This window comes from Hydractinia symbiolongicarpus, chromosome 6 (genome assembly GCF_029227915.1).
Source record: "Hydractinia symbiolongicarpus strain clone_291-10 chromosome 6, HSymV2.1, whole genome shotgun sequence".
Taxonomy (NCBI): Eukaryota; Metazoa; Cnidaria; class Hydrozoa; order Anthoathecata; family Hydractiniidae; genus Hydractinia; species Hydractinia symbiolongicarpus.
This window is the reverse complement of record NC_079880.1, coordinates 23,350,094-23,375,618: the sequence shown is the minus strand read 5'-3', so window position 1 is coordinate 23,375,618 and position 25,525 is coordinate 23,350,094. Positions and strand designations below refer to the sequence as shown.

Below are 25,525 nucleotides of genomic sequence, written 5' to 3'. Positions count from 1 at the left end.
CAAAACATGTTGCACATGTTGGCAAAAAATTTGGCGGAAACATTTGCTGATCAATTAAAACAAAATGGGTATGAATGCCAAAACTTAATGTACTCCAAAGTTGCTTTTGGTAAATTCAAACCGAGCGATGAAATTGTTACAATCGAATTATTCCAAAATGGAGTTTTCAGGTATAAGTATATAAATGATGTACAGATCATTGATAGACCACAAGATGTATTGCAAATACTGTCAGAAAGTTTTGCTCATTTTTCTTTCATTTCTTCTTGTGGATATTCAAGGAAATTATTATGTTTGACCAGAAGTAGCTAGTATTAATGGTAATTTTGAAGGAGGAGAATTTGGGAAATTTATCTAAAGTAGCATATGATATTTTTTTACTCAATACACTTGCAAAACGTTCTGTAAAATGATTGGTATAAATGGAAAACAAAATTTTATATAAATATTTTGTGTACTTAAACAAAAAAATGCATAACATGTAGTAAAATATAGTTTATAAACTACTTGTTCCATTTGTTCATTGGTTTTTTAAAGTGAGTTATGCTTTAACATATTCTTCATGCTGAAGCGCAAACATAACAAACCAAAGCGAACAATAATTCGATTTGTAAACCGGAAGTTCTGCGAGACTGCTCTGGAACGTAGAAAAAAGTTAAAGGATACTGATCTTACGTCAATTTCTCCTAACCTGAATAGTTCTGATATTTTTATTTCTGATAACCTGTGCCAATATGACTTAATGTTACTTGGAATGTGTCGTCAACTGTATACAAAAGCTAAAATACATGCATGCTGCTCCTGGAAAGGATCTATTTTAATGAAAATTAATGAAAATGATCGCCCGACAAAAATAAACAATGTATATGAATTAGTAGGAATGTTTCCTGATTTTGATTTCTATAACTGAATTTGTATTAACCTAACTTATTATCTGTTTATTTATGATACTTTTTTACTGTCTCTACCATTATGAATTTAACGGCGCGCTTTTGGTCTAGTATATTCATGTGAACCGTCATTTTTAAATTTCCATAATGACAAACCTTGTGCTGAGTAAACTTTCAGACTGCATTTTTGTTGATTTTGTTTTTCTCCCTTTCTTTGCATCTATATATATAGTATATACTTCTACAATTATCCAATTTATTATTTTAGCTAATAATCTGAAAGCTAAAACTACTTTTCATCCAACTTATTTACTCCCCTGTGTATGCCCTGCCAAAGTGGACAAAAGTCAAAATAAAGTCAGAATCCATATATAAAATTAAATCGTTATAAATAAAGTCAAAATCTATATGTAAAGTCGAATTCTTATATATAAAGTCAAAATTATGAGTTAAATTCTAATATATAAAGTCAAAATTATATATATACATTCCCATACATATACATTATATATATATATACATTCCCGAAATTATATATTTTATCGCAAAACACATATATATAAGTTCAAAAAAAGTTTTATATATAAAGTGTCACTCACGAAAATAAAATTATATAACCATGGACAGCCCTTCAAAGATTAAACCTCAAAGAAAAAACGTGCTTAGAAGAAAAAGAAGATGGCGGAGGAGGTACGACGCGTGGAACTTGATCCGCTTGTGGAGCAAATTTTAGCACACCCTTCTTTCAGGGAAAGTGTTTCAAGACTTTCAGCCTCTCCTATGCCACAACGAACAACAAGAATATCGTATAATACGCCTCAAGAGGAACTGTCCAGTCTGTACAGGAGAAGAGCTGCAAGCAGTGACAGGAAAACATACCATCATCATCATCATGCTGTTGAGGAGAACACCACCACTACCTCTGTCACAACGACACCAGGGGCTGTTGGTCATGGGTAGTCTCAGCACTCATAATCTGAGAAATGTAAATTCACCATCAAGATTTCGAAGGGGGCATACATTTTACCCTAAGTCAACAAAGAAGAACACTAAAAAATATCAGAAAAAGTCATCAGCAGCTGGTAGTGGTGGTAGGAGTCGCAATAGTGCAAAATTTATCACAAAAGAAGTGGTATTACTACCCGATAATAACGAGACGAAAATTATTCGAGGTGAGAGAAAAGCATTACTTATGGAGCAAGGTTTTATTCGTAGTGAATTGGAGCTTGATAAAAGTTGGGATGAACGTGAAGTTCATGAATTTTTGAAATCCTCATTCAAGGCTAAACTTGACCTGTTAGACGATCCAAAGTAAGTATAGAGCTTTGCAAATTGTTGTAAAAATGTCCTGTGGAGTTGTAATAAACCTTCTTGCCCTCTTTCTCTTGCTCTTCTGACAGTTTGACACTTTGGAGCATCAGGTACACACACCAGTTATATATTTGTCTTTTTTTGGAAGAAACATGCTAAAGACCAGGCAGGCAGGGTGCTATTGAATGTGCTATTTTTTATTTTAGTGTCACAATATTATTGGCAGTGGGTAATTCTCTGCAATTACCATGCCTCAATGAGGGGCAAATGCTTGATGGAGCCAGAATTTCCAGATTATTTTCTCAAAAGATCATATGGCTAAGACCCAGTTGTGAAATACCATTTGAAAGTGTAAGGAAACAGATTATTTTCTCAAAAGATCATATGGCTAAGACCCAGTTGTGAAATACCATTTGAAAGTGTAAGGAAACAACCCTTGATAACAGATATGCTGGAACAACAACAGGTATATCAGTTGCTTCTATAAAGGTATTTTAGGGGAGAAGAAGGTTGTAATGGCGGCCAAGCCAGGAATTTAAAATTTCAAAATGGTTTAATCAACTTTTACAGGAAAATATTTGCTTAATGTTAATCAAGTTTTTCTTTTTAATCAGATGAATTCAACTTGTAAAAATACTTTGGGATCCATTTAATGATTATAACTAGAAATGGCTGCCAGTTTGAAGCTAAAGCGATCTTTGTCAATCTCTCAGAAAGAGTGACTCTTGTCATCAGAGCTGTACAAATCATTTGCATTTTTTTTAGCAAGGAATATCAGATGTTGAATCGTTGTCTGATCTTGAGCCTGGAGATGATATTTTCATGAACAGTTGGTATGTATGTACACTTAGGTTTATTTGGAACCTAAGAGTACAATACATCTTTTATTAACATTTTTTTACGGAAAAAAATGCCCAGATTGCAGCAGGCATATCACATGATTTCTTTCATTTTCAGCTTTGGTAATAGCTTGAATGCCTCTTCTGGTACTAGTGATACTCATACTGACAATCAAGTTCCTTCTTCGTCCACTTCCACTGTGACCAACCGTGTACATGAGCTCCAGAATCTGGTCGAAGATCCCTGCTCGACCAGCAAGCAGCAGAATTGAAAGTTCCAACATCATTACAAGAAGCATTGGAAACTTTAAAAAAAAGTTTGACGTCTGAATTTAAAACATTTAAAGTTGAGCCCGAGGACATTTTGGGTGATACCTTTGCATATTATAAGGATTCTGAATTTGATGCATCAGTACAACTGAGAATCCGCTACAAATTGCAACCAGCAGTAGATACTGGTGGTGTATCTAGGCAGTTTTTCACTGACGTTTTCAATCAACTTTTAATTGGTGGAAGTGGTATACCAGCATTATTTGAAGGTCCGACTGGTCGAAAAATGCCAATTCAGAATGCTGCAATAACCATTTCTGGTATCATGAACTTGGTTGGAAAGATAATATCCCATTCTATTGTTTTAACTGGGATCGGTCCGGCATTTTTCTCACCTACTGTGTACAAATACATATGTAGTGGAGATTTAAACTCAACCATACCATTGATATCAGTGGAGGATGCGACTACCCGAACAAGGCATTATATAGATTTAGTAAGACTGTTTGTTTGTACTATTATTGTTTTTACATATACAAAAAATGAACGTGTTTATGAATATCAGAATCTTACTTACTGAATTTGAATCTACTGTATTGTTTTCAGAATTTTGTCAGTGATATGAGCAGTTTGGTGTTTCCCAAATGCATGATGATATATTTTTTCTTTCAAGCTGAACCAAATCAATGATGGAAATTTCAGTGATATTACATCCGATGATGGCTTTATGGAATTATTAAATGAAACTGGAACAACCGAAATACTTGATGTATGTATCTGTATCTGTATCTCCTGATAAAATAATAAATTTGAGTTTTCCAATCTCATCACAATAATTAATAAAAGTACTTGCCAAATTTAGAGAATAGTTGGTCTGAAAATGTGAAATTGCCATCTTAAGAAAGTTTTGCGGTTTGGCCCTAATCCTCAAAAATTTCTTCCGCACATATTTCTTCCGCAAACAATTTCTTTCCTTCTTAAGGTAAATGTTTTTTCCATAGATTAAAACAAAGGAAAGCATCATACAGAATATTCTATTCCATGATGTAATTGGGAAAAGAACGCTCGTTCTAGACCAAATTCGATCTGGTTTGAAAACTTTGAATGTTCTAGAGATGGTTTCAAAGTGTGAAGATTTGTTTTGTCATTTGTTTGTTGGAACGGAGATTACAACGCCTACATAAATATTAAACTACCTCCGTTTCAAAAATGAAAATTCGGAAGTAGCTGTGTACTTGCGACGCTATCTAGCAGATGCAACTCCGAATACGTTGAAAGATTTATTAGCTTTTTCCACAGGATCGAAAATGAAATTGTCAAGAGCACTGACGGTATCGGAGCAGCCCTCTGATGGAGTATTCGCGCATACGTGCATGTACAAACTTGTGTTACCTTCGAGCTTTGAATGTTATGAGAGTTTGTGTGATGTTATCAATGCTTCATTGGGAAAAGGATCATCGAAAAGTTTTACATGTGTATAAAAAAGGTGTTTACTGATCTGACATTTCCACCCTTGTATGGATTTTTATTGTTATGTGCATTATTTTAAAAAAAGGCTCTGATGACATTTGCCTACATGCCTTGGAAATACTTAAACAGCACGCGTTTATACGATTTATGTATACCTTACTGTGATATATTATATTTCTATTATGTTCACAAAGATTTTTTTCATTTAAAAAAAACAAACAACGAAATGTGCGTTTATCCCTGTGAAGTGAAAGCGTTTTAATTGAAGGACTGGGAAAAGTAGATAAAGTCAAAACTCTAAAGCTTTTATTTCCGTACTTTCATCATTGTTTCCATTTTTTACACAAAAAGTTATCACTAAACAATGTCGTTCCCAGGCCTCCAGAGATATTAGTGTTCCAATAACAAAACCTCCAAAAGCCCTGGGAACGAGGTTGTTGACTGATCTTTATGTACAAAACTTCAGTTGCCCTCGCCTATGCCTATGCAGCAATCATTGGCATGTCCTTGTGCATATTCGACAGTTTGTAGATAGTTGTCGATACCTTCATTTGCGTCATCGTGTAATGAATTGACCAGAGTTCCTAAAATCACTGAATGATGATGACATAAAAGAGACAGTGTCTCTGGAATTTCCACATCGTTGTCGGAATTTATCCCTGGCAGAGGGGCAGTCTCGTCTATGCCATAGTCATGCCAACTTTGCACTTGGGCGGCTTCTAGAGACAATGGATCATTTTCGATCACTCTTGTCATACCTTCGTGCCATAATTGACGAGGCGATTTATTGTGTGCACTTGACATTGGGTGGAAAGCCCAATCCCTGACCAACTCATTCAAAGCTTCGTTTATACGGTCTGTATATACGTAGTGTAACGAAAAAAGATGTACTTCATTCAAAGGATCAAGAAATCCTTGTCTTTCCAGAAAGTAAAAAATATTTTGAAAGTGGCGAACGACATTGCGTTTAACCTCACCCCATAGTCGCTCAATCCTTTGATTGTGAACAGACAATCCACATATCATACTTCCACGATTTAGTCCCCTCTCTGGACAGCTTAACATGAAACGTGCAATTTCAACATTCTCTGTGCCAAAATCAGCACGTATGCGTGATGGTAATCCATGTTTTCGAATAGCTTCCTCGAACAATTTAAACACAGTGTCTGCTCGGTTGTTAGTGCTATATTTAAGGTATGTTATCATTCTGCTATAACCGTCCATTCCACCGTGAATTACGAAGCGCCATCGTATGAGCTTATGATGTCCGTCAACATGCCTAAAAGTGAAATTTATTCATTCATTCAGTAGTCGGTCAAGTAACAGGGGAGATATATAATTGACTTAAATGTGCTCACCACAGCGAATTAGGAGCTTTCACATGATATGCTCTTCGTACAATGCTGATGGTTCTACGTAATGCTCGACTCACCGGATCAACTGCAACAATAGCTTCTCTAATTCGTGCGCGTTGTACGTTGATGTTCCTAGATCTACAAGCTCCTATCACATATGATTCCCCTGCATTCGGTAAAGTATTGAGTACTTCTTGAACAATACTTTCGAGATTGTCCTGGCTAATTTTGGTGTAAAACTGGCGTTCTCCACACCTTTTCGAAATGCTCATTCCAAATTCAACTCTTCTTCTGGATATAGTTTTACTAGAGACACCTATGATTTCAGCCACTTTGCTCCATGAACGATGGATTGAAAACAGACGTTCCAACTCATTTTTCCCCACAATTTTTTGTGGTCTCCCATTAGCTCCTGTATTCTCACTAGAGCAGCTACTTCTAGCAACTGCTGGTGTCGGATCATGATTACTTACTTGTAGGTCGAATTGGTTTTTAAGGGTTTGAATCTCAAAAACAATTTGATCTAAATTGATAACAATGTCATTGATTGTACCTCTTACATTTCCTTCCTCGAAACGATTTCTTATCACCTGCAGTGTTGTAAGATATTCATCTGTCCGTCGGTACCAATACTCACATGCGTTGAGATCACTTGAAAACAGCTGTCGTCTTGCAAGACGAATTTGGGAAGGTAAATCTCGTAAGAATTCTTCGATCGTAATTTGATCCGCCATCTTGCATAGCACTTGTTTATGACCCTGCACACAGTGACCTGCGTTGGTTTCCATTCCCCCTCCCTTTTTATCTGTTAAAAGTTATCGTTAGTTTGACTTTAATGTTTTGACTTTACACGGGACAATATAAGACATTGCATATAAAAATTAGCCTTGTATATATATTATATATAATAATTTAGGACTTCATATATATTACAGTTTTAGTTTTGACTTTATATAATATAATAAAGTGACTTTATATAAAGAAGATTTGATGTATATAAATTATTAGACTTTATGTATTACATATGTGTACTTTGACTTTACATAAAAGAATTTGATTATATATATGGAATTTGACTTTATATATATATATATTGACTTTATATATATTATGTATTGACTTTTGTCCACTTTGGCTTGGGATACCTGTGTGTGTTTTGTGTCCACTCAACCACCAGTTTAATTCTCGTGAGAATAACATTTACTAAGTAGCTTCCCTTTGGTGTTTTGTGTGATTTATTTATTTATTTATATATATATATATATATGTTTATTTTTTTTTTCATTTTTTTTTTTTTTTTTGTTAAATCTTTATTTTTTATTTTTTTTTTTATTTTTTTTATTTTTAATATTTATTTATTTATTTTCCTGTAGCACTTATTTTCTTTTATACAAATTAACAACCTATGATTAATTTTCCCTGTAAAATCTGCAAAAAAAAAAGTTAATAATAACCACCGAGCAATTCAATGCGATATTTGTAACCACTGGATTCATATAAAATGTAACAACTTAGATAATACCAGTTATAATTTACTAAAACAGTCCACAACACCATGGTTTTGTATTGATTGCACAGCTAAAACACTACCTTTTCAAAATCTAAATAATGTTCAATTTTTTCTTAATTCAAAAAACATAAATTTTAAATGTAACACATCTTCTCAACTTAATATGAAACCTTCAGAAAATATCGAGGCTCTTCTAAAAGAATTTAACAATTTGTCATCCAACATGAATAAAGCTAATGATGATGATAATCCAACCATTAATTGTCAATATTATGATATCAATGACTTCTGTTCGTCAAAATTTAAATCTGAAAATTTCTTCTCTATTTTTCATCTGAATATAGCTTCTTTATCTAGACATAAACACGATCTTGAGACCTTATTAAATATCTTAAATTTTGATTTTAGCATTTTAGCTATTTTTGATACAAAAATTATGAAAAATTTGAATCCAAACTACGATATTAATCTAGAAGGCTATCAACTATTCCACACTCCTACTGAATCCAGTGCAGGAGGGACATTATTATATGGACGCAATCACTTTAATTGTAAGATTCGAGATGATCTGAATATATACAAATCTAAAGAATTAGAATCTATATTTATTGAAATAATTAGTTCTCGTAAAAAAAATACAATTGTAGGCTGTGTGTACAAACATCCAGGAATGTCAATTGATGATTTTAAATCTAACTATTTTCAACCAATAATTAACAAAACTATGAATGAAGACAAAAGTGTTTTTATATCCGGTGATTTTAATATAAATTTACTCAACATCAGTAAAGACGATCAAAGTTCAGATTTCATTAATAATTTGTTTTCAAATCTCTCTATACCACATATTACACTACCAACAAGAATAACACCAAGATCTAAAACGCTAATTGATAACATATTTTATATTTTCGAACTGTCTTGAATTTTCCAATTGTGTCTCAGGAAACCTAACTTCATCCATATCTGATCATTTACCTCAATTTTTATTGGTTCCAAATTTGAACATAAAATCCAATTCTAAAAAACAAAATATTTATCAAAGAAACTATTCAAAATTCAACGAAGAAGCATTTCTACTTGACCTAACTAAAATTAATTGGGATAATGGAATTTCTCTGAGTAAAAATGATCCTAATTATTCATTTGATAAATTTAATCATGCAATAAACCAATTATTAGATAAGCATATACCTTTAAAGAAGATGTCAAAAAACAATAGAAGCAACAATCTAAACCATGGATTACAAAAGGAATATGTAAATCTATCACTATAAGACATAAATTACTGAAAAAATTCATAAATTACAGAAAGAATGATAATTATAAAAATATGTTACACAATAATTATAAACAATACAGAAATTTAGAAAAAGTAAAAAACAACATTATCAAAAATATTTTATTGAAAACTCGAATAATATTAGAAAAACTTGGGACGGAATCAAAACCTTTATTAGCATATCCAAAATGAAATCCACTGTTCCTACTAGCCTAAAAATTAACAATAAAATTAACAATAATCCTGTTGATATTGCTAACTGCTTTAATAACTATTTTTCCACAGTAGGAGTAAAACTTCAAAATAAAATTTCACCTACTAATAAACCATTCCATAATTACCTTAATGACGCAAATCACAATTCTTTTTTATCAATCCTACTACTGAAAATGAAATAATACCACTGATATCTTCTTTAAATGAAAATACAACAAACGGACCTTTTAGTATACCCAGCAATATTTTTAAATTTATTAAATTCAATGTATCAACACCCCTATGCGAGATAATAAATCTATCATTTTCGACTGGCATCTATCCAGATAACTTAAAAATTGCAAAAATTATACCTATATATAAAAATAAAGGATCTAGTCTAGAATGTAACAATTACCGCCCAATATCACTCCTCTCTAATATTAATAAAATTTTTGAAAAACTCATGCACTCCAGATTATACAATTTTTTAGACTATCACAATTGTATTTATGATCTACAATTTGGTTTTCGACAAAATCATTCCACTAATAATGCACTCTTCAGTATTACAGAGAAAATAAGAGAAACTTTAGATTTCAACAACTTTGCATGTGGCACATTCATTGACCTGCAAAAGGCATTTGACACTGTTAATCATACAATCCTTTTAAAAAAACTTGAAAATTATGGAATTTGCGGACTATCTAACTCCTGGTTCAGATCATACCTTAGTAACAGAAAACAATATGTTTCAATAAATGGTTTTGATTCAAATGTCCAAAATATAACAATAGGAGTACCCCAAGGGTCTGTACTTGGACCTTTACTATTTCTAATTTATATTAATGATCTAAACAATGCAATTAAATACTCAACAGTCCACCATTTTGAAAATGATACTAACTTACTGACAATTAGTGATAATTTAAAATCAATAAGGAAGCAATTAAACCTTGATCTAAGATTCCTTTGCAACTGGCTCCGGGCCAACAAAATATCCCTAAATGCTAGTAAAACAGAAATCATCCTTTTTACCCATCCAAAGAAATCTATTGACTATGATATCAAAATAAAAATCAACGGCCATAAAATTTTACCTTCTGAATCTATTAAATATTTAGGGATCACTCTGGACAAACATTTAAAATGGCATATACACATAGATAATCTTAAAGTAAAACTATCCAGATCCATTGGGATATTATCTAAAATAAGACACTATGTTTCCTGTAATATTTTAACTAATATATATCATGCTATCTTCTCATCACATCTAACTTATGGATGTCAAATATGGGGACATAACAAAAGCACCTACCTGAATAGAATTATCTCCCTTCAAAATAAAGCAATTAAAATTATGAACTTCAAACCTGCAAACAGCCATACTTCTCTATTATTTAACAAATCAAAAATACTTACTTTTCCTGACACAATTAAGCTGAAAGACTTTTTATTTGCGTATGATCATTATCATAAAAATTTGCCTAAACCTCTGCAAGGCATTTTCACTCTGGTTGCAAATACTCATACTCATAATACTAGAAATGCATCAAACAATAACCTAATACTTCCAAATGTTAGTACCACTCGGTATGGAATTTATAGTATAAAATATCAATCAATCCGTTGCTGGAATACAATTAATAACCAACACAGTGATAAAAAGCTGTCATCACTATCCAAAAACCAGTGCAAAAAAATAATTACAAATCAATTGTTAAGTAAATACTTACAAGGAATATATATAAACTAATAATTTATTTGCTACACTTAAATTTAAATTTAAGTTTAATTAGTTATTCATTTTTTGTATATATATATTTTTTGTAAATGTAGCAGTTACTTGACAGAACAGATTTTGTGCACAAGAACATGTTCTGTATATACTTAGATATTTTTGGTTTCTTTTTAACTTGTATATAATCTAAAGTTTTAAGTAAATTATAGAAATTACATACCACACTCCTCCAATTCATATCGATTTGGAAATGGATAGATATGATTAGGTACACCGTCTGGCATGTAGGTCTCTTTCTGCTTTCGTATGTCCGTGAGGGTTCCATATTGCTTCCTTGAATTCGTCTATTTCTCTTTGCATCAATAGAATCATAATGTAAGCAAGGGATAGTCTATGAAAAAGTGAATATTCACATTTTATATAGCACTTAGTGCATATTATTTGTGCTCATATTTTAAAAATATTTTTATAATTATGTTCATGGAATTTCTTTTAAAAAGATTTCATATTTTTTATGCTAAATATGCAAATGTTGTTTTTTTTATCCAGAAAAAATTATGTTTAACTGATAAACATGTATAATTTCTTTCTTCATACTGATCACAGATTCTGAGAAAAAATGAGTATACCTGTCTTCTTCATTCGATGGATCATAATGATTTTAGTCTTTTAGCCAAATTAACGCAAGTTTATAGTATTTTTCAAGTCTCTCGTGCAACTCGCGCCACCATCAGTTTATCTAAAAAAATATTGCAGATAATATATATACACAACTTCGAATTACGAAGGTTAATATAAAGCTAATACTTGATTAGATGTAGATGGCTCATACTGTACAGAATCTGTTGGATCTTCAAGATCATTGTGGTTACTTCTCAGGAAGGCATGTATAGTTGCCATAACACCAGTTTCTTTTCCCTTTGCAACTCTTAGGTACTTTGGTATTGATGATGAGGTGACAAAACAGCTAGCTGTAATGATATTTCTTGTCTAATGACAGCTGGTTCTACTATAGTTAGAGGTTGCAACCCTCTAGAGATATTTCAAAAAAGCAAAATCCCACTTTTTGCAAGGATTTCCTAAAAACATTGACCGTAAAAGGCAGAAAAATACAACAGCGACAGAACACAACACTAAACAATAAATATTAAAGCGTACAAATGAGATAAATAAAACTTATCATAACGTGAATATCCTTAAACGGATAAATATAAAATTATTCTTTAGAGAATGTGTTTAAGAAGCAAACAACTATCTGCGCGCCAGGACTTGTGACCGTGGCTGTAGCTTTCCACATGTGTTATGGAGCTGCAACACTCAGCCTTACACAGATAATTGTTGCTGTGGACCTGCTGTGGGTAATATGCGTGGGCGTAACACCACGAATTTTAGTTCCGTAAATATATTCCAAATACCATTTACCAACAACTTTTGGATTAGAGTTTGTGCTCCATACTTTTATACACAAAATCTTTCTACTGGCTGTATTAATACAAGAAAATAATTTACAAAGGGGTGGCATTGCAATAGAAAAGGCAGAATTTTGATACCCCATCACCTTGTCGTGATCGTCTAGCAACCAAACCTAATTAGGACCTTTTGTTGTGAAGTGTCCTTTTTTTCTCTTTGTTGTGCTAGGCCGTCTATCTTCTAACTCTGGTGGACACCCAGCGCTCAAGACTATATTTACCAAATGTTTCGGTACATTCAGGTCGTCTATTTTGAGATAGTTTCTGTTGCATAGCACGATAACCTAGTAAACACCCAGGTCCGTCAATCTCTGTTTGCACTGCTTCAGAGATACTTACAGTAGTATCAGTATAATTGATACTAAAATATCGAAGGCTGCGATCTAGTGTACGTAAGCTCCACGGATATTGGTTATGGTCCCTTTTTACAAAATCTAATATTTCTTCCCTTCTCAAATTTTGTGTAACATACTTTAATAAACCTTCTTTGAAAATGAGGTCATTCTTCCAGCAATGCAATGAACCTGATGTTGAGAGAATAGGAGTAACTACATCGCATTGCAGATATAACTAGCCTTTTAAGACAGAGATGTGAATGAAAAAACAGGAGGTTTCTCTCCAAAGAATAAGAAGCCACTGAAGAACTTCTGTATTCTCGCCTTTACAGGGATGATCAAAAAGCTAATGGATTTCGGTTGTACTGAAAGAAACACCTATGAATGTGGAAAAATAAGGATTGGTGAAATTCACTCATGCTTGGGATCTGGTGCAGGCCCTTGAGTAAGCATCCCCTGCCTCCTGCAAGACACCACCAACATTCATTGATACCAACCGCCAAAACCAATAACTTTTGCTAAACGTTGGAAAAAGAAGAGTCAACAACTATAAATCGTATTGTTGTTGCTTTTACCTACTGGCACAGAGCCAGGGCTAAGAAAGGTAGACTTGGAACCCAGCCCTTAGAAAGGTTGTGACAAAGAATGAAAAGCAGCAAACCTGGGAACAAAAAAGCTTTTTGACCTTAGACATGAACACTTGTGAAATCGTATCGTAATGCTTGGGCTGACCAAGAAACCACCAAGGTAGACTTGTAACCCAGCGGCAGCAACCCAGAAAACCATTAGATATCGTCTCGAACTTAAACAAGTAATTAACTTCACCACCCAGTCAACTCTTATGCTTCAAAATATGCCACGCTTATTTTGATTTCAAGCTTGGTAGCCAATTACTTCAATTTAGGTACATGAAATGTGCTATTTCACAAAGGCTGCCAGTCCAACTAAACTCTAAAGGCGATGGGCCATGCACAAAATCAATTCAATTTAATTTGGGAGAAGTCAATTTAATTTAATTTTAAAAATTAATTTTATTTCTGATTGGCAGCCATGGCCAAGACGAATTGATGATGTGACACAACAGCTAGCTGTAATGATATTTCTTGTCTAATGACAGCTGGTTCTACTATAGTTAAAGGTTGCAACCCTCTAAAGAGTTTCCAAAAAGCAAAATCCCCCTTTTTGCAATGATTTCCTAAAAACATTGACCGTTATACTCAATTCAGTTGTTATTTTGAAAACATATTTTCATTTTTAAAAGCGAAATTAAATTAAATTTTCAAACAAAAACAAAATACTTAGTGGCAGTCATGGGCCACCAAAGTCGTGCTCTTTCTTTAACGTACTTAATGCCTTTTTGGCATCCTCTCCGCAACACTTTCTATATTACACATTTTATTTTATAAGAAACACACTGCTTGGCTTCAGCCTGGGCGTTTCTTAATTTTTCCCGATTTAAGCTTAATAATAATAATAATAATAATAATAAATATTTAAAGTGGCTGTATATGTATCCCGTTTATATTTATCCGATAGTTAACCCGATCCGATTTGTATTTTATCTTAGTATGTTAGGTCAGAGAATAACAGTCAGTTATCAACGAATATACATGGTGTCAGAAGTGAGCCTTCGACTCCTGGATATTTTTCCATCAATTGGTGAGATTGCACGCAAGCAAGCACTCTCTTATCAACAAAAAAAAACATCGTAAGTAAAAACTGAACACATCAGAAACAGACATTCAACACATTACACGCTCGTTTACACGTTCAACAACAAAAACATAACAAACATTCTATATCTTCTAAACGAAGTCTCTTCACGTCACATCGAACGCACCTTGAATATCCCATTAATTATTGAAACTTTGTATATTGTATAAAACACACAAACTCACTTCAGCATACTTTTCATATCTCTTTTGCTCATAATTGTTGCAAAGGGGTTACAAAACATTCTAAATCGTTTTCATCCGATTTTCATCCGTGGTCACACCGCCATTTTGTTTTGACCATGTCACAAGATAACGGCATACCGCCCACCGCCCCGTTACCCGCCGCTCCGTCCCCTAGTCAAGCCGAGATGATCATTCAAATGCAGCAGCAACACCTCGAGATGCAAAAAACAATGACCACACTGTTCGCCCAACTCCCGTCCCTGCTACCCGCCGCCAACCCATCTGTCGGAGGAAGATCACGTGCAAAGCTTACGAGACCCATTATTGACGCCGATTCCACCGATAACCGTTGGATCATCTTCAAGGACGAATGGAGCCGCTATAAGGAGATGGCCGGCTTGTCGAGTGGGCAGGACGTCAGAAACGAACTCAGAGCTGCATGCTCTCAAAAGGTAAACGAGATGTTGTTTAATTTTATCGGCCCTGACACTCTGCTTACTGCGTCTGAGAATGACTTGGTTGGATTCATCAAGTCAGTATCCGTAAAAGCCGTACACCCCAAAGTTTATCGCCAACACTTTTACAAATTAAAACAAAGTGATGGTGAAACAGTTACCTCATTTATTTGCCGTTTGAAAGCCCAAGCTATGCTTTGTAGATTTAGTTGCTCTGGAACCTGTGGAGACAACGGATGCAACCCTTCATACGCTGACGAAATGATTCGATCTCAGCTGATTGCCGGTCTCCGAAATTCGTCCCATCAATCGAAAGTACTTTCTGAAATGGAAATATTAACAACATTGAGCCAGCTTACAACCCGTCTGTTGACATTGGAATCAACTGAACGCGCTTCATCCGAATTTCAATCACCACACCAGTCGACATCTGACGTATCTGCCTTGAAATCAAAGCCATCATCCCGTCCACCCACCACCAACAACAACAACAAAACTTGCATCGGATGCGGAAAGCCCTTCCACCCAAAGGGTCGTTCAACTTGCCCTGCCTACGGTAGGACTTGTAGAAACTGTAATAAGTTGAACCACTTCGCTAACGTCTGCCGTAGCCCCAAGACCTCGGCGATTGAAGTCCCACCCGATGAATCTGCCGAATTCCTATTGTCAGCAGTAGATACCGCATCCCCATTGTGACTAGATGGACTCCCACATGGTGATCTAGTCGATAATCGTTTTATCCCAAGCACACCAGAAAAATCACCTACGTTAGACATTGAAATTAAGATAAACAAGAAAGCTTATATAAACCTACGGCCTAATGAACACTGGCCTGAAATCCCACATCTAGTCAACGAGAAAGCTGTTGCCGACACCGGTGCACAGATATGCACTACCGGACCACATATACTCAAGAACATTACGCAAGCCAAGCGATGGCTTCTACCTACAAAAAATCGCCTGAGGGGAGTGGGTAATAACAAACTAACAATTATCGGAACCCTCCTCGTCGATATTATCAAAGCCAACGGCGAAACTACAGAACTATTATACATATGTGAGGGGGTTAGCACCACCTACCTCTCACAAACCGCCCTGTAACGCTTAGACATTTTACGTGATTCGTTTCCCAACGATCCTTCCGTTAACGCCGCTATAACTAAACCCAGCACACCAGACACCTCCATCGCACCGTGTGGTTGTAAGATTAGAACAGAATGCCCGCCATTACCTGACAAGCTACCATTTCCGCCAACAAATGACCACCGAATGGATGTTGAGAAATGGATTAAAGACTATTACGCCAGTAGCGCGTTTAATGTATGTAAACACCAGAAGCTCCAAGTAATGGCTGGTGAACCTCTTCGCATATCGTTCCTACCAGACCATCCACCCAAGGCCGTACACACCCCAATCCCGATTCCACATCATTGGAAATACACCGTGAAATCCCAACTCGATTCCGACGTGGCGCTTGGGATCATTGAACCCATTCCTCCTGGTCACCCAACAACATGGTGTTCTCGTATGGTCGTTGTCCCCAAAAAGGACGGAACACCCAGGCGAACCGTCGACCTCCAGGAGCTGAATAAAGCTACTCGTCGAGAGACGCACCACACCCAAACGCTGTTCAATATTGTCAGCGCCATACCCCCAAGAGTCAAGAAAACCGTCCTAGACGCTTGGAACGGATATCACAGTGTCGCCTTGTCCGAAGAAGCCCGTGATGCAACAACGTTCATCACCGAGTGGGGACGCTATAGATACCTTCGCGCACCTCAAGGTTTCCATGCTTCCGGGGACGGATACACCAAGCGCTTTGATGATATCACCAAAGACTTTCCTAGAGTAGCTCGATGTATTGACGATTCCATCCTTTGGGATAATGACATTACCAAATCGTTTTGGCATTGCGTTAGATACATCAACCTGTGTGCAACAAACGGTATCATCTTTAATCCAGAAAAATTTCACTTTGCTGGGGACGTTGTAGAGTTTGTCGGTTTTGATATAACTGAGGATGGTTACCGACCACCAGCTCGAATATTACAAGCCATCCAAGAATTCCCAACACCGAAAAACATTAAAGATATACGTTCCTGGTTCGGCTTAATCAACCAAACTACATACGCCTTTGCCCAAGCCCCAGTAATGGCACCCTTTCGAGAATTATTAGAGAAGGGTAAAAAATTTTATTGGGACGATACCCTAGAAACTGTATTCCAACGATCGAAGGTAGCAATCATTGACGCTATCAAAGACGGGGTTAAATCTTTTCAGCTCAACCGCCAGACCTGGTTATCGACAGATTGGTAAAAAACCGGTATAGGTTTCACCCTGTTTCAAAAACATTGCCATTGCCCAAATAAAGAAGACGTCTTCTGCGGCCCCGATCATTGGAAAACAATTTACGCTGGTTCCCGATTTACGAGAGACTCGGAAAGCCGATACGCCCCTATCGAGGGTGAAGCATTAGCCCTTATGTTCGGACTTCACAGCTGCAGAATGTTCGTCCTAGGCTGCCCTTCATTAATCATAACAGTCGACCATAAACCCCTCGCTCCTATTTTCAACAGTCGCGCTCTAGAGAAAATCGAAAATCCTAGAGTGTTTAAGTTCCGTGAAAAAACGCTTATGTACAATTTCAAAGTTATCCCCATACCTGGAGAACTAAATCCTGCGTCTGACGCAACGTCACGAATGAAACCCATCGCATCTGTTGACCTCGACAATCATATCGCCTACATTGAAGAGGAAATTACCCTCGAACGACCCACTGACACTATTCGTCTTGAAACTATCCGTAAACACGCACAAACGGACAAAAATTACCACCATCTATGCCAGCTTATCGAAGAGGGATTCCCAACGAATAAAGAATCAGTTCCATCAAATCTACGCGAGTTCTGGTCTCTACGTGAACGCCTGTATACCAGTAATGATTTAATCTTCTCCAAGGGGATACCACTCGTACCGAAATCTCTTCGACAACGTCTTCTCGATGAGCTCCATGTCGGTCACCAAGGAGTTTCCTCAATGAAAAGCAACGCTAGACAACGTTTCTTCTGGTCAGGTATGAACTCGGACATACAAAACAAACGTCTCAACTGCCGAAGATGCAACGAGACCGCCCCATCACAATCGAAAGAACCAGCCGAACAGCCACCTCAACCATCCTACCCGTTTCAGCTAGCCGTCACGGACATCTTTCATATGGTAGGGCAAAGATACCTGATTTACACTGACCGCTTCTCTGGTTGGACCGAAGTCGCCTGTCTACGAGCCTCATCGAATGCAGCAACCGTCAAAAACATTCTGCGTCAATACTTCAGCACCTTTGGTATCCCAGAAGAAATTGCATCCGATGGAGGTCCGCCATACGAATCAAACGAGTTCAACGCGTTCCTCAACAACTGGGGAATACGTCACAGATTATCGTCAGCATACCTACCGGAAAGTAACGGAAGAGCCGAGGTAGCTGTAAAAACCATGAAACGCATCCTCACATCGAACGTCAGTCCAACTGGTTCTCTCGATACCGAAGCAGTAACCAAAGCACTCCTACTTCACCGGAACACGCCTGCACCAGACATGGGAATTTCTCCAGCCGAGTTACTGTTTGGAAGAAACCTCCCTGACCATCTACCACAACCAATCACTTTCAGAAGGGAGTGGTCCGACCTTGCTGACGCACGTGAAATGACACACGCCCGTCGATTTGAACTGTCAAACAAGGGGGATCGACACTCGCTACAACACCTACAGGTCGGTGATTCGGTCGCGATCCAAAACCAACACGGCAACCATCCCAATAAATGGGACAAGACTGGCTGCATTGCTGACGCATTACCTCACAAACAATACAGGGTTATTGTGGATGGAAGCCAGAGGTTAACATTAAGAAACCGCCGGTTCCTTCGAAAAATTCCACAAGAATGCACCAAAGATGTTGTTATTCCCGATTTAGTACCGGAAATGAGAAAGTTGAATGTCAAAGAAACTAAAAATGGTGAACACACGATTGTTCCCCCACATATACAAGAACAGCAAGAAGAAATAATGAACACAAACGACACAAATAACGATGAAAGCAATGAACATTCAACTGAGCAGGGATCAACTCCTCCACCTGCTCCCTTACCAAGACGCTCAACACGAGAGAGACGGTTACCGTCTCCATACAACGATTTTTTTATGAAATAGGAATGAAGGATTTATATATTTTCCCTCACTTGTTTCTTTTATTTTTCCTAGGGTAAAAAAAAAAAATAAAAAAATAAAAAAATAAAAAAAAAAATAAAAAAAAAAATAAAAAAAAAAAAACAGTAGGAAGGGACGTGTATATGTATCCCGTTTATATTTATCCGATAGTTAACCCGATCCGATTTGTATTTTATCTTAGTATGTTAGGTCAGAGAATAACAGTCAGTTATCAACGAATATACAGTGGCTAGCCCAGAAAATCACAAAAACCTATAGTTAGTGGATTGTTTCCACTGGGGGCCACTAAAAGCTTCAAATGTTTTTTAATTTTCATAGTTCTTACTCGTGTTTTTCTTCTTTTACCTTACAGGGTTTCAGTATATACTAGGATATAAAATGTGAAGCGGCTATAGAAACAGGCTAATCCTTTTATTTATTGAATTTGTTAAAAAATTATATACATAGAGCTATATGATATATTTAAAACCATTTATGTTGAAGTCATTGCGGTGGAAGCGTCACAAATTTTGATATTTAGACAACACAACTTTGTATTTTATTGAAAAAATTAAAGAAGTTTTCCGTTACATTATTAATGGTTAGTATTCCTTGCATTTTTAAAAATTATGTTTTAGACTTTCAGCCTAGCCATGTTTCTTAATCTCACCCTCATGTTTCTTATATAGATCTAAAATGAGTTCAAAATAGACTCCATGAAACTTCTTTTTCTTCTATGCCCTTTCAATTTGTAAAAACAGACAAACTTTAAAGTCATTTGCTTCTTTATGTTAAAATGAACAGGTCAGTCCGCAAATACTTTATTTGGAAAAATCGTGTAGCAAAACTTTTAAATTAGTGACCGTCGCCTACCGTGTTTACAGAGTTTGCTCTGCCTTTTAACCCGCTTTTACGCGATCAAATCTTCTTATATGATTTTTTTTAAGGACGAGCGCAGTGTTATTAATATAAACAAAATCCATTTATAACATAGACGTTAAACGTGGAAGAATAATAAACTAACCCAAAAAGTTTACATTACAATGTTCATTCATTGTTGGCTCTTGAATCAAATCAAATGTATGTATTTCATGGAATAAGGTAAATGGAATGTAATTACTATATTATATAAAAAATGTGTTACCGTGAGGTCGCCATAGATAGCTAAAAGAAGCTAAGATGAAATGACAACCTTCTTAGGGAGAGAGACGAGTGCATCACATAATATGCCATGTAATTTTAAGTCAATTACCATTAAGCCGCAAATAAAATATAAATTAAATCCTACTAATATGGATTAAATCCTACTAATAATATTGATTTAAAAACCATACTTCTCTATTATTTAACAAATCAAAAATACTTACTTTTCCTGACACAATTAAGCTGAAAGACTTTTTATTTGCGTATGATCATTATCATAAAAATTTGCCTAAACCTCTGCAAGGCATTTTCACTCTGGTTGCAAATACTCATACTCATAATACTAGAAATGCATCAAACAATAACCTAATACTTCCAAATGTTAGTACCACTCGGTATGGAATTTGTAGTATAAAATATCAATCAATCCGTTGCTGGAATACAATTAATAACCAACACAGTGATAAAAAGCTGTCATCACTATCCAAAAACCAGTGCAAAAAAATAATTACAAATCAATTGTTAAGTAAATACTTACAAGGAATATATATAAACTAATAATTTATTTGCTACACTTAAATTTAAATTTAAGTTTAATTAGTTATTCATTTTTTGTATATATATATTTTTTGTGAATGTAGCAGTTACTTGACAGAACAGATTTTGTGCACAAGAACATGTTCTGTATATACTTAGATATTTTTGGTTTCTTTTTAACTTGTATATAATCTAAAGTTTTAAGTAAATTATAGAAATTACATACCACACTCCTCCAATTCATATCGATTTGGAAATGGATAGATATGATTAGGTACACCGTCTGGCATGTAGGTCTCTTTCCCAGAATTTGGGACAGTCTGATAAAAAAGCATGTATATATGTTTTAAAAAGAATGTAAACGTCAATATGCAATTACCGCAACTGGTCTGCAAGCTTTAATTATTTCTTTAATAGTAGGCTTCTAAAACAGATTGTGAGTTTTAGTGTGAGTTTTGTAAAAAGGGCAAATTATCATTATTGAAAAAATCACAAAACTTACTTTTATTGGCACAAAGTAATTTTCGACGTCAACTGATAGCATGCATTCATCCTATAAGTCGAAACATATAATAAGATATTCTGTTCTATCTCTGGTTAATTGTTTAAAAAAACACCTACTGATTTTGCAGTCTCCTGATCGGTAAAATTGTTCGCCGATGACGTGATAGTATTTTCAATCTATAATTAATTGTAAATTTGATATATTTAATCCCCCATATGATTGTCTGATAGAAGTTCACTTAATGCTCTAGTAGGTTGATATCTTAAAAGTGTAAAAGAAAAGTGCTTACAACTGCTTCAGTCAGTTTTTCACCAAATTTTTTTAACAAAGGGGTGCTAGTAGTCTATAACAAAGTTGGAAATTCGATATAATAAATTTTCTGTACGACTGTTTGTGATGTCCATACAGAAGCAAATTGCAATGGTAATACATAAATAAATATTTTGTTTTATAACTTAAAAATTATTTTTAAAAAAAGACTTACGACTGGTTTGGATTTTTTATTACACGCTGGTGTGCTGGTACTTTCAATCTAAAATAAAGATGGAAATTTGATATAATAAGATTCCTTCACAAAATTTCGAAAAAGGCATCATAAATATTTTTTGCTATTCTTGTAAAAACGGATAATGTGGTATTGCTTTTTTTGTTTCGTAAATTGTGTAAAAGAAAAGTACTTGCAATTGCATTGATCTTGTTATCACCAAATTTGTTAGACAAAGGAGTGCTAGTACTGTCAATCAGCAGCAAAAATGAAAATTTGGTATAATGAATTTCCAGTGCGACTGTTATTAAAGAATCGTAGTACATCTTTCAGATATGTGAGTAAATATTTTATTCTACATTTTGCAAATTTGGTAAAAAAGTACACACCGCTGGTTCAGGCTCTTTACGCTCACAATTTTTCAACAAAGAAGTGTTGGAGCGTTCAATCTATAACAAGCATTTAGATGTCATTATTAGGCTTCATGTAAGACTTTTGTTAGGGATTCGTAGCAGTATTTTCAGTCCCTTTAAAAAGAAACATTTGCCACTTCTTTAGTCTTTTCATTGACCATTGAAGGCGTGGTAGCAGGTTGAATCTGTAACAAAAATCCAATTCTGATGTTATACATTTTCTTAACAAGTACTAGTCCACCCTCAATGGAATTCAAAATAAAGCATAGTAGCGCTTGTCTTGTAGAGTATTCAGGAAAGAACTTACTACTTCATTGGAACCTTTTTTTGGAGAAAGACTGCTGGTATTTTCGATCTATAAGAATGGCGTAATTTAATATATTACTTTTTCATCTTTTCATCTTTCTTAACTTCTACACTAATGGCCATGGGGCGCAAAATAGCAAAATTTAAAAAGGAAGGTATACTTTCGTATATTTTTCTTTAAGCTACAGTATTCTCTCCAATTAACGGACACTCTAAAAGGCGGACACCTCTGATTAGCGGAAACTTTGTCCATGCACCGGCCGTTTTCTGGTCAAAGTCTCATAAGAAACTTTCTAATTAGCGGACACTCTGATTAGCGGACAATTTGCACGAAATGGAAACTATAGGTTTTTTTTTCTCTCTAATTAGCGGACAGTCCAAAAAATTAGGGAGCAGCATACAAAAATAATGAAAAATTAAATAATTTTAAAATATTTATTTTAAACACTTTGAAACTTAACAAGAAATGTCGGCTTTTACATTTTTTTCGCAAACCAGTCAATCAACTTTTGTTGTCCATAAAACTTATATATAACTGGTATCTCAAGACAGACTTGAAATTATTCATGTCAAGAACTTTAAACAACAATCTATTAAAAAAATTTTCTCCAAGCAAAGTTGTTTTAAAAAATCTTTTCGTTAATTTAGTTGATATTATGATGTTGGTATTTGTTTTGTTTTTTTAAAACAAAAGTTATATTACGCGTTCAATTTAGTTGTTTTCTTCTTTTTTTTGTGTGTCTAAGTCCAGCACGGTGTTCCGGCTAATTTTTTAAGTTACACATTTTGGTATACAAAATCGTATTTTCTTTAAATTTTGAGCTTACATTGCAAAACTTTCCAAAAGACGGACACCTTAGGACACTTTGTTCATGCACCAACGGTGTCCGCTAATTAGAGAGAATACTGTAGTTCTTAAAATATTGTTGACGTCAATTTTGTAGCTCATAATGAGCAAGTAAAACTAATTTGTTTAAATTTGCGCATTCATTTAGGAGAAAAAATATTCCCCTTAGAAATGAAAATTTTAGCCTGAATTATTATAGAAGACAGAAAGAAAGAAAGAAAATACTCACAATATATCCTAAATCACTGTTAAATGTTTTGGCTGATGACCTCTTTGCCGGCTGTTCAAACCAACACAATTCTATTAGTCCATGTACCTAAGGAAGAGAAATCTTGTAGCATTTTTTTGCATTAAACTTCAAATAACTTTTAATTTAGATTATGGAAGAGTTCATTCATATAGCTTTCGTACTCTGTGCGGGAGACCGGGGTTCGATTCCTCTTGACGGCGATTCAACATGGGCGAGTGAATGTTACCATAGCCCCGGGTTAACCCAAGCCATGTGAGGGAAATTGGGGAAATGGCACACTGTGTGAGCCGTTGGATGTTGCCGGGAGTTGTCTAGTAGAGCGTGGGCCCTACTAATTGGGTCTGCGTAGCTCAAAATGAGCATTAAATACTCTAGGACTCTCCATCTAAGCCATGGCCCCTCCTGGAAATAATAGACAGGGTATATCCCTCGATATTTGTGAGGCTAGCCATGTAAAATATGCACATCTATCTATCTATCTATCTACCGGACAGCACACATCTCCACAATTGGCGACACAAAATAAAATGCACATTTTATGCAAATCTACAACCTTTTTCCCAGGAATATCTGCTTCTTAAAAGCGCTGCGAACGTGCTTGACTAACTTAGTTACCTTTTTAAACAATTCGTTTTTGAATGCTGGAATTGATGGACGCCAATGATTTTTCAAAGCTATCATGTGTTGAAAAGGAGTTATATGCATGGGTAAAACACTACTTGGAAACATAATTTGGTATGCCATGATAGAAAACGAGAACATATCGGTTTGTGTTGTAAAACTGTCAATAGAAGCACCACACTCTGAGGTCAACATTTCAGGTGCCATGTAAAAGACTGAGTAAGCTTCAGCTTTCCAGCACCATACGATGACATCATTAACGATGTTTGTTGTTGCAGAATTGACTGTACACTATAATCTGCAATTTTGAATGTGATGTCGTTCTCAACCTCTCCACAAATTAAAACATTACTTGGTTTGACATCACCGGCAACGATTGACTTGTCATGCAAATAATTTAAACCATCACTGACATCTAGCAGTGCTTTCAGCCTCCATTCCAACGAAATATCATCCTCCAATATTTGAAGGAGGCCATGCAGTGATCGAACAGTGACCTCCTCAAACATGTCGTAAATCTTCTTTCCACAAAGCTCCAACACAAAACCTTTTGTTTCCCCAACTAATGCGCCAAAACATTTAACAATGTTTTTGTGCTCAACAGAACAAAGAGCTTTCGCTTGAGCAATCAATTTCTTGTTGCTTATTGCTGCTGCTTCATTGAGTTTTATTACTCGCAAGGCCACGGGCCTTTTCTGAAGAGATGCTTCATGAACACGAGCGAACCTTCCTTCACCAATCGATGAACCAATAACAAAATCCGACAATGTATACATGTTAAAGTCATACTGAAAAAAGTAATTAAATCAACACAATGCAAGAGAAAGTTTATTTTTTTCCAATTAAAGCATGTGAGCAAACAAACTATAAGGTATTATCATAAGTAAAAAATTCGGATCCTGGGCGCAAAGGAACCTTATTAAACGCTTATATAATAAAATTATGCAATGCTTTTAGACCAATAGCTAGTTTTAAATACACAGAATTTTCCCATTGGAAAATTCTACTTAGGCAAGTGTCGACGTGGCCGACGTCTAAAGAAATATACACACAACTTATGGGACACACACAACTTTATGGGACACACACAACTTATGGGACACACACAACTTATGGGACACACACAACTTATGGGACACACACAACTTATGGGACACACACAACTTATGGGACACACACAACTTATGGGACAGAGA

The 25,525-nt window shown here is 35.4% G+C and overlaps 3 protein-coding genes and 1 long non-coding RNA gene across 6 annotated transcripts; 1 reads left to right on the top strand and 3 right to left on the bottom strand.

The window, feature by feature from the left end:
* Nucleotides 1-6,124: 6,124 nt before the first annotated feature.
* Nucleotides 6,125-20,103, bottom strand: LOC130647683 (uncharacterized). 3 transcript variants are annotated; one of them, XM_057453626.1, is made up of 3 exons: nucleotides 11,496-20,103; nucleotides 8,840-11,257; nucleotides 6,125-8,665 (listed from the first exon to the last, which is right to left on the bottom strand). In XM_057453626.1, the coding sequence occupies exon 3, from the start codon at nucleotides 6,921-6,923 to the stop codon at nucleotides 6,135-6,137; it is 789 nt and encodes a 262-aa protein (XP_057309609.1). In that variant the 5' UTR covers nucleotides 6,924-8,665; nucleotides 8,840-11,257; nucleotides 11,496-20,103; the 3' UTR covers nucleotides 6,125-6,134. The 3 variants fall into 3 exon arrangements, with proteins under 3 accessions (XP_057309609.1, XP_057309607.1, XP_057309608.1); XM_057453624.1 differs by having other exon boundaries at nucleotides 11,087-11,257; nucleotides 11,496-20,102; XM_057453625.1 differs by lacking the exon at nucleotides 11,496-20,103 and having other exon boundaries at nucleotides 11,087-11,483.
* LOC130648200 (uncharacterized protein K02A2.6-like) lies at nucleotides 17,529-19,226 on the top strand. Its single transcript, XM_057454238.1, has one exon. The coding sequence runs from the start codon at nucleotides 17,529-17,531 to the stop codon at nucleotides 19,224-19,226; it is 1,698 nt and encodes a 565-aa protein (XP_057310221.1).
* Nucleotides 20,104-21,255: 1,152 nt separating the features above from the next.
* On the bottom strand, nucleotides 21,256-22,910 carry LOC130647686 (uncharacterized). Its single transcript, XR_008982875.1, has 4 exons — nucleotides 22,613-22,910; nucleotides 21,698-22,490; nucleotides 21,406-21,584; nucleotides 21,256-21,327 (listed from the first exon to the last, which is right to left on the bottom strand). It is a non-coding gene; the product is annotated as an uncharacterized LOC130647686 (long non-coding RNA).
* Nucleotides 22,911-23,656: 746 nt separating this feature from the next.
* LOC130647685 (uncharacterized) lies at nucleotides 23,657-25,133 on the bottom strand. The gene is made up of 2 exons (XM_057453627.1): nucleotides 24,324-25,133; nucleotides 23,657-23,774 (listed from the first exon to the last, which is right to left on the bottom strand). Exon 1 carries the CDS (start codon nucleotides 25,103-25,105, stop codon nucleotides 24,518-24,520), a length of 588 nt encoding a protein of 195 aa, XP_057309610.1. The 5' UTR covers nucleotides 25,106-25,133; the 3' UTR covers nucleotides 23,657-23,774; nucleotides 24,324-24,517.
* Nucleotides 25,134-25,525: the final 392 nt, after the last annotated feature.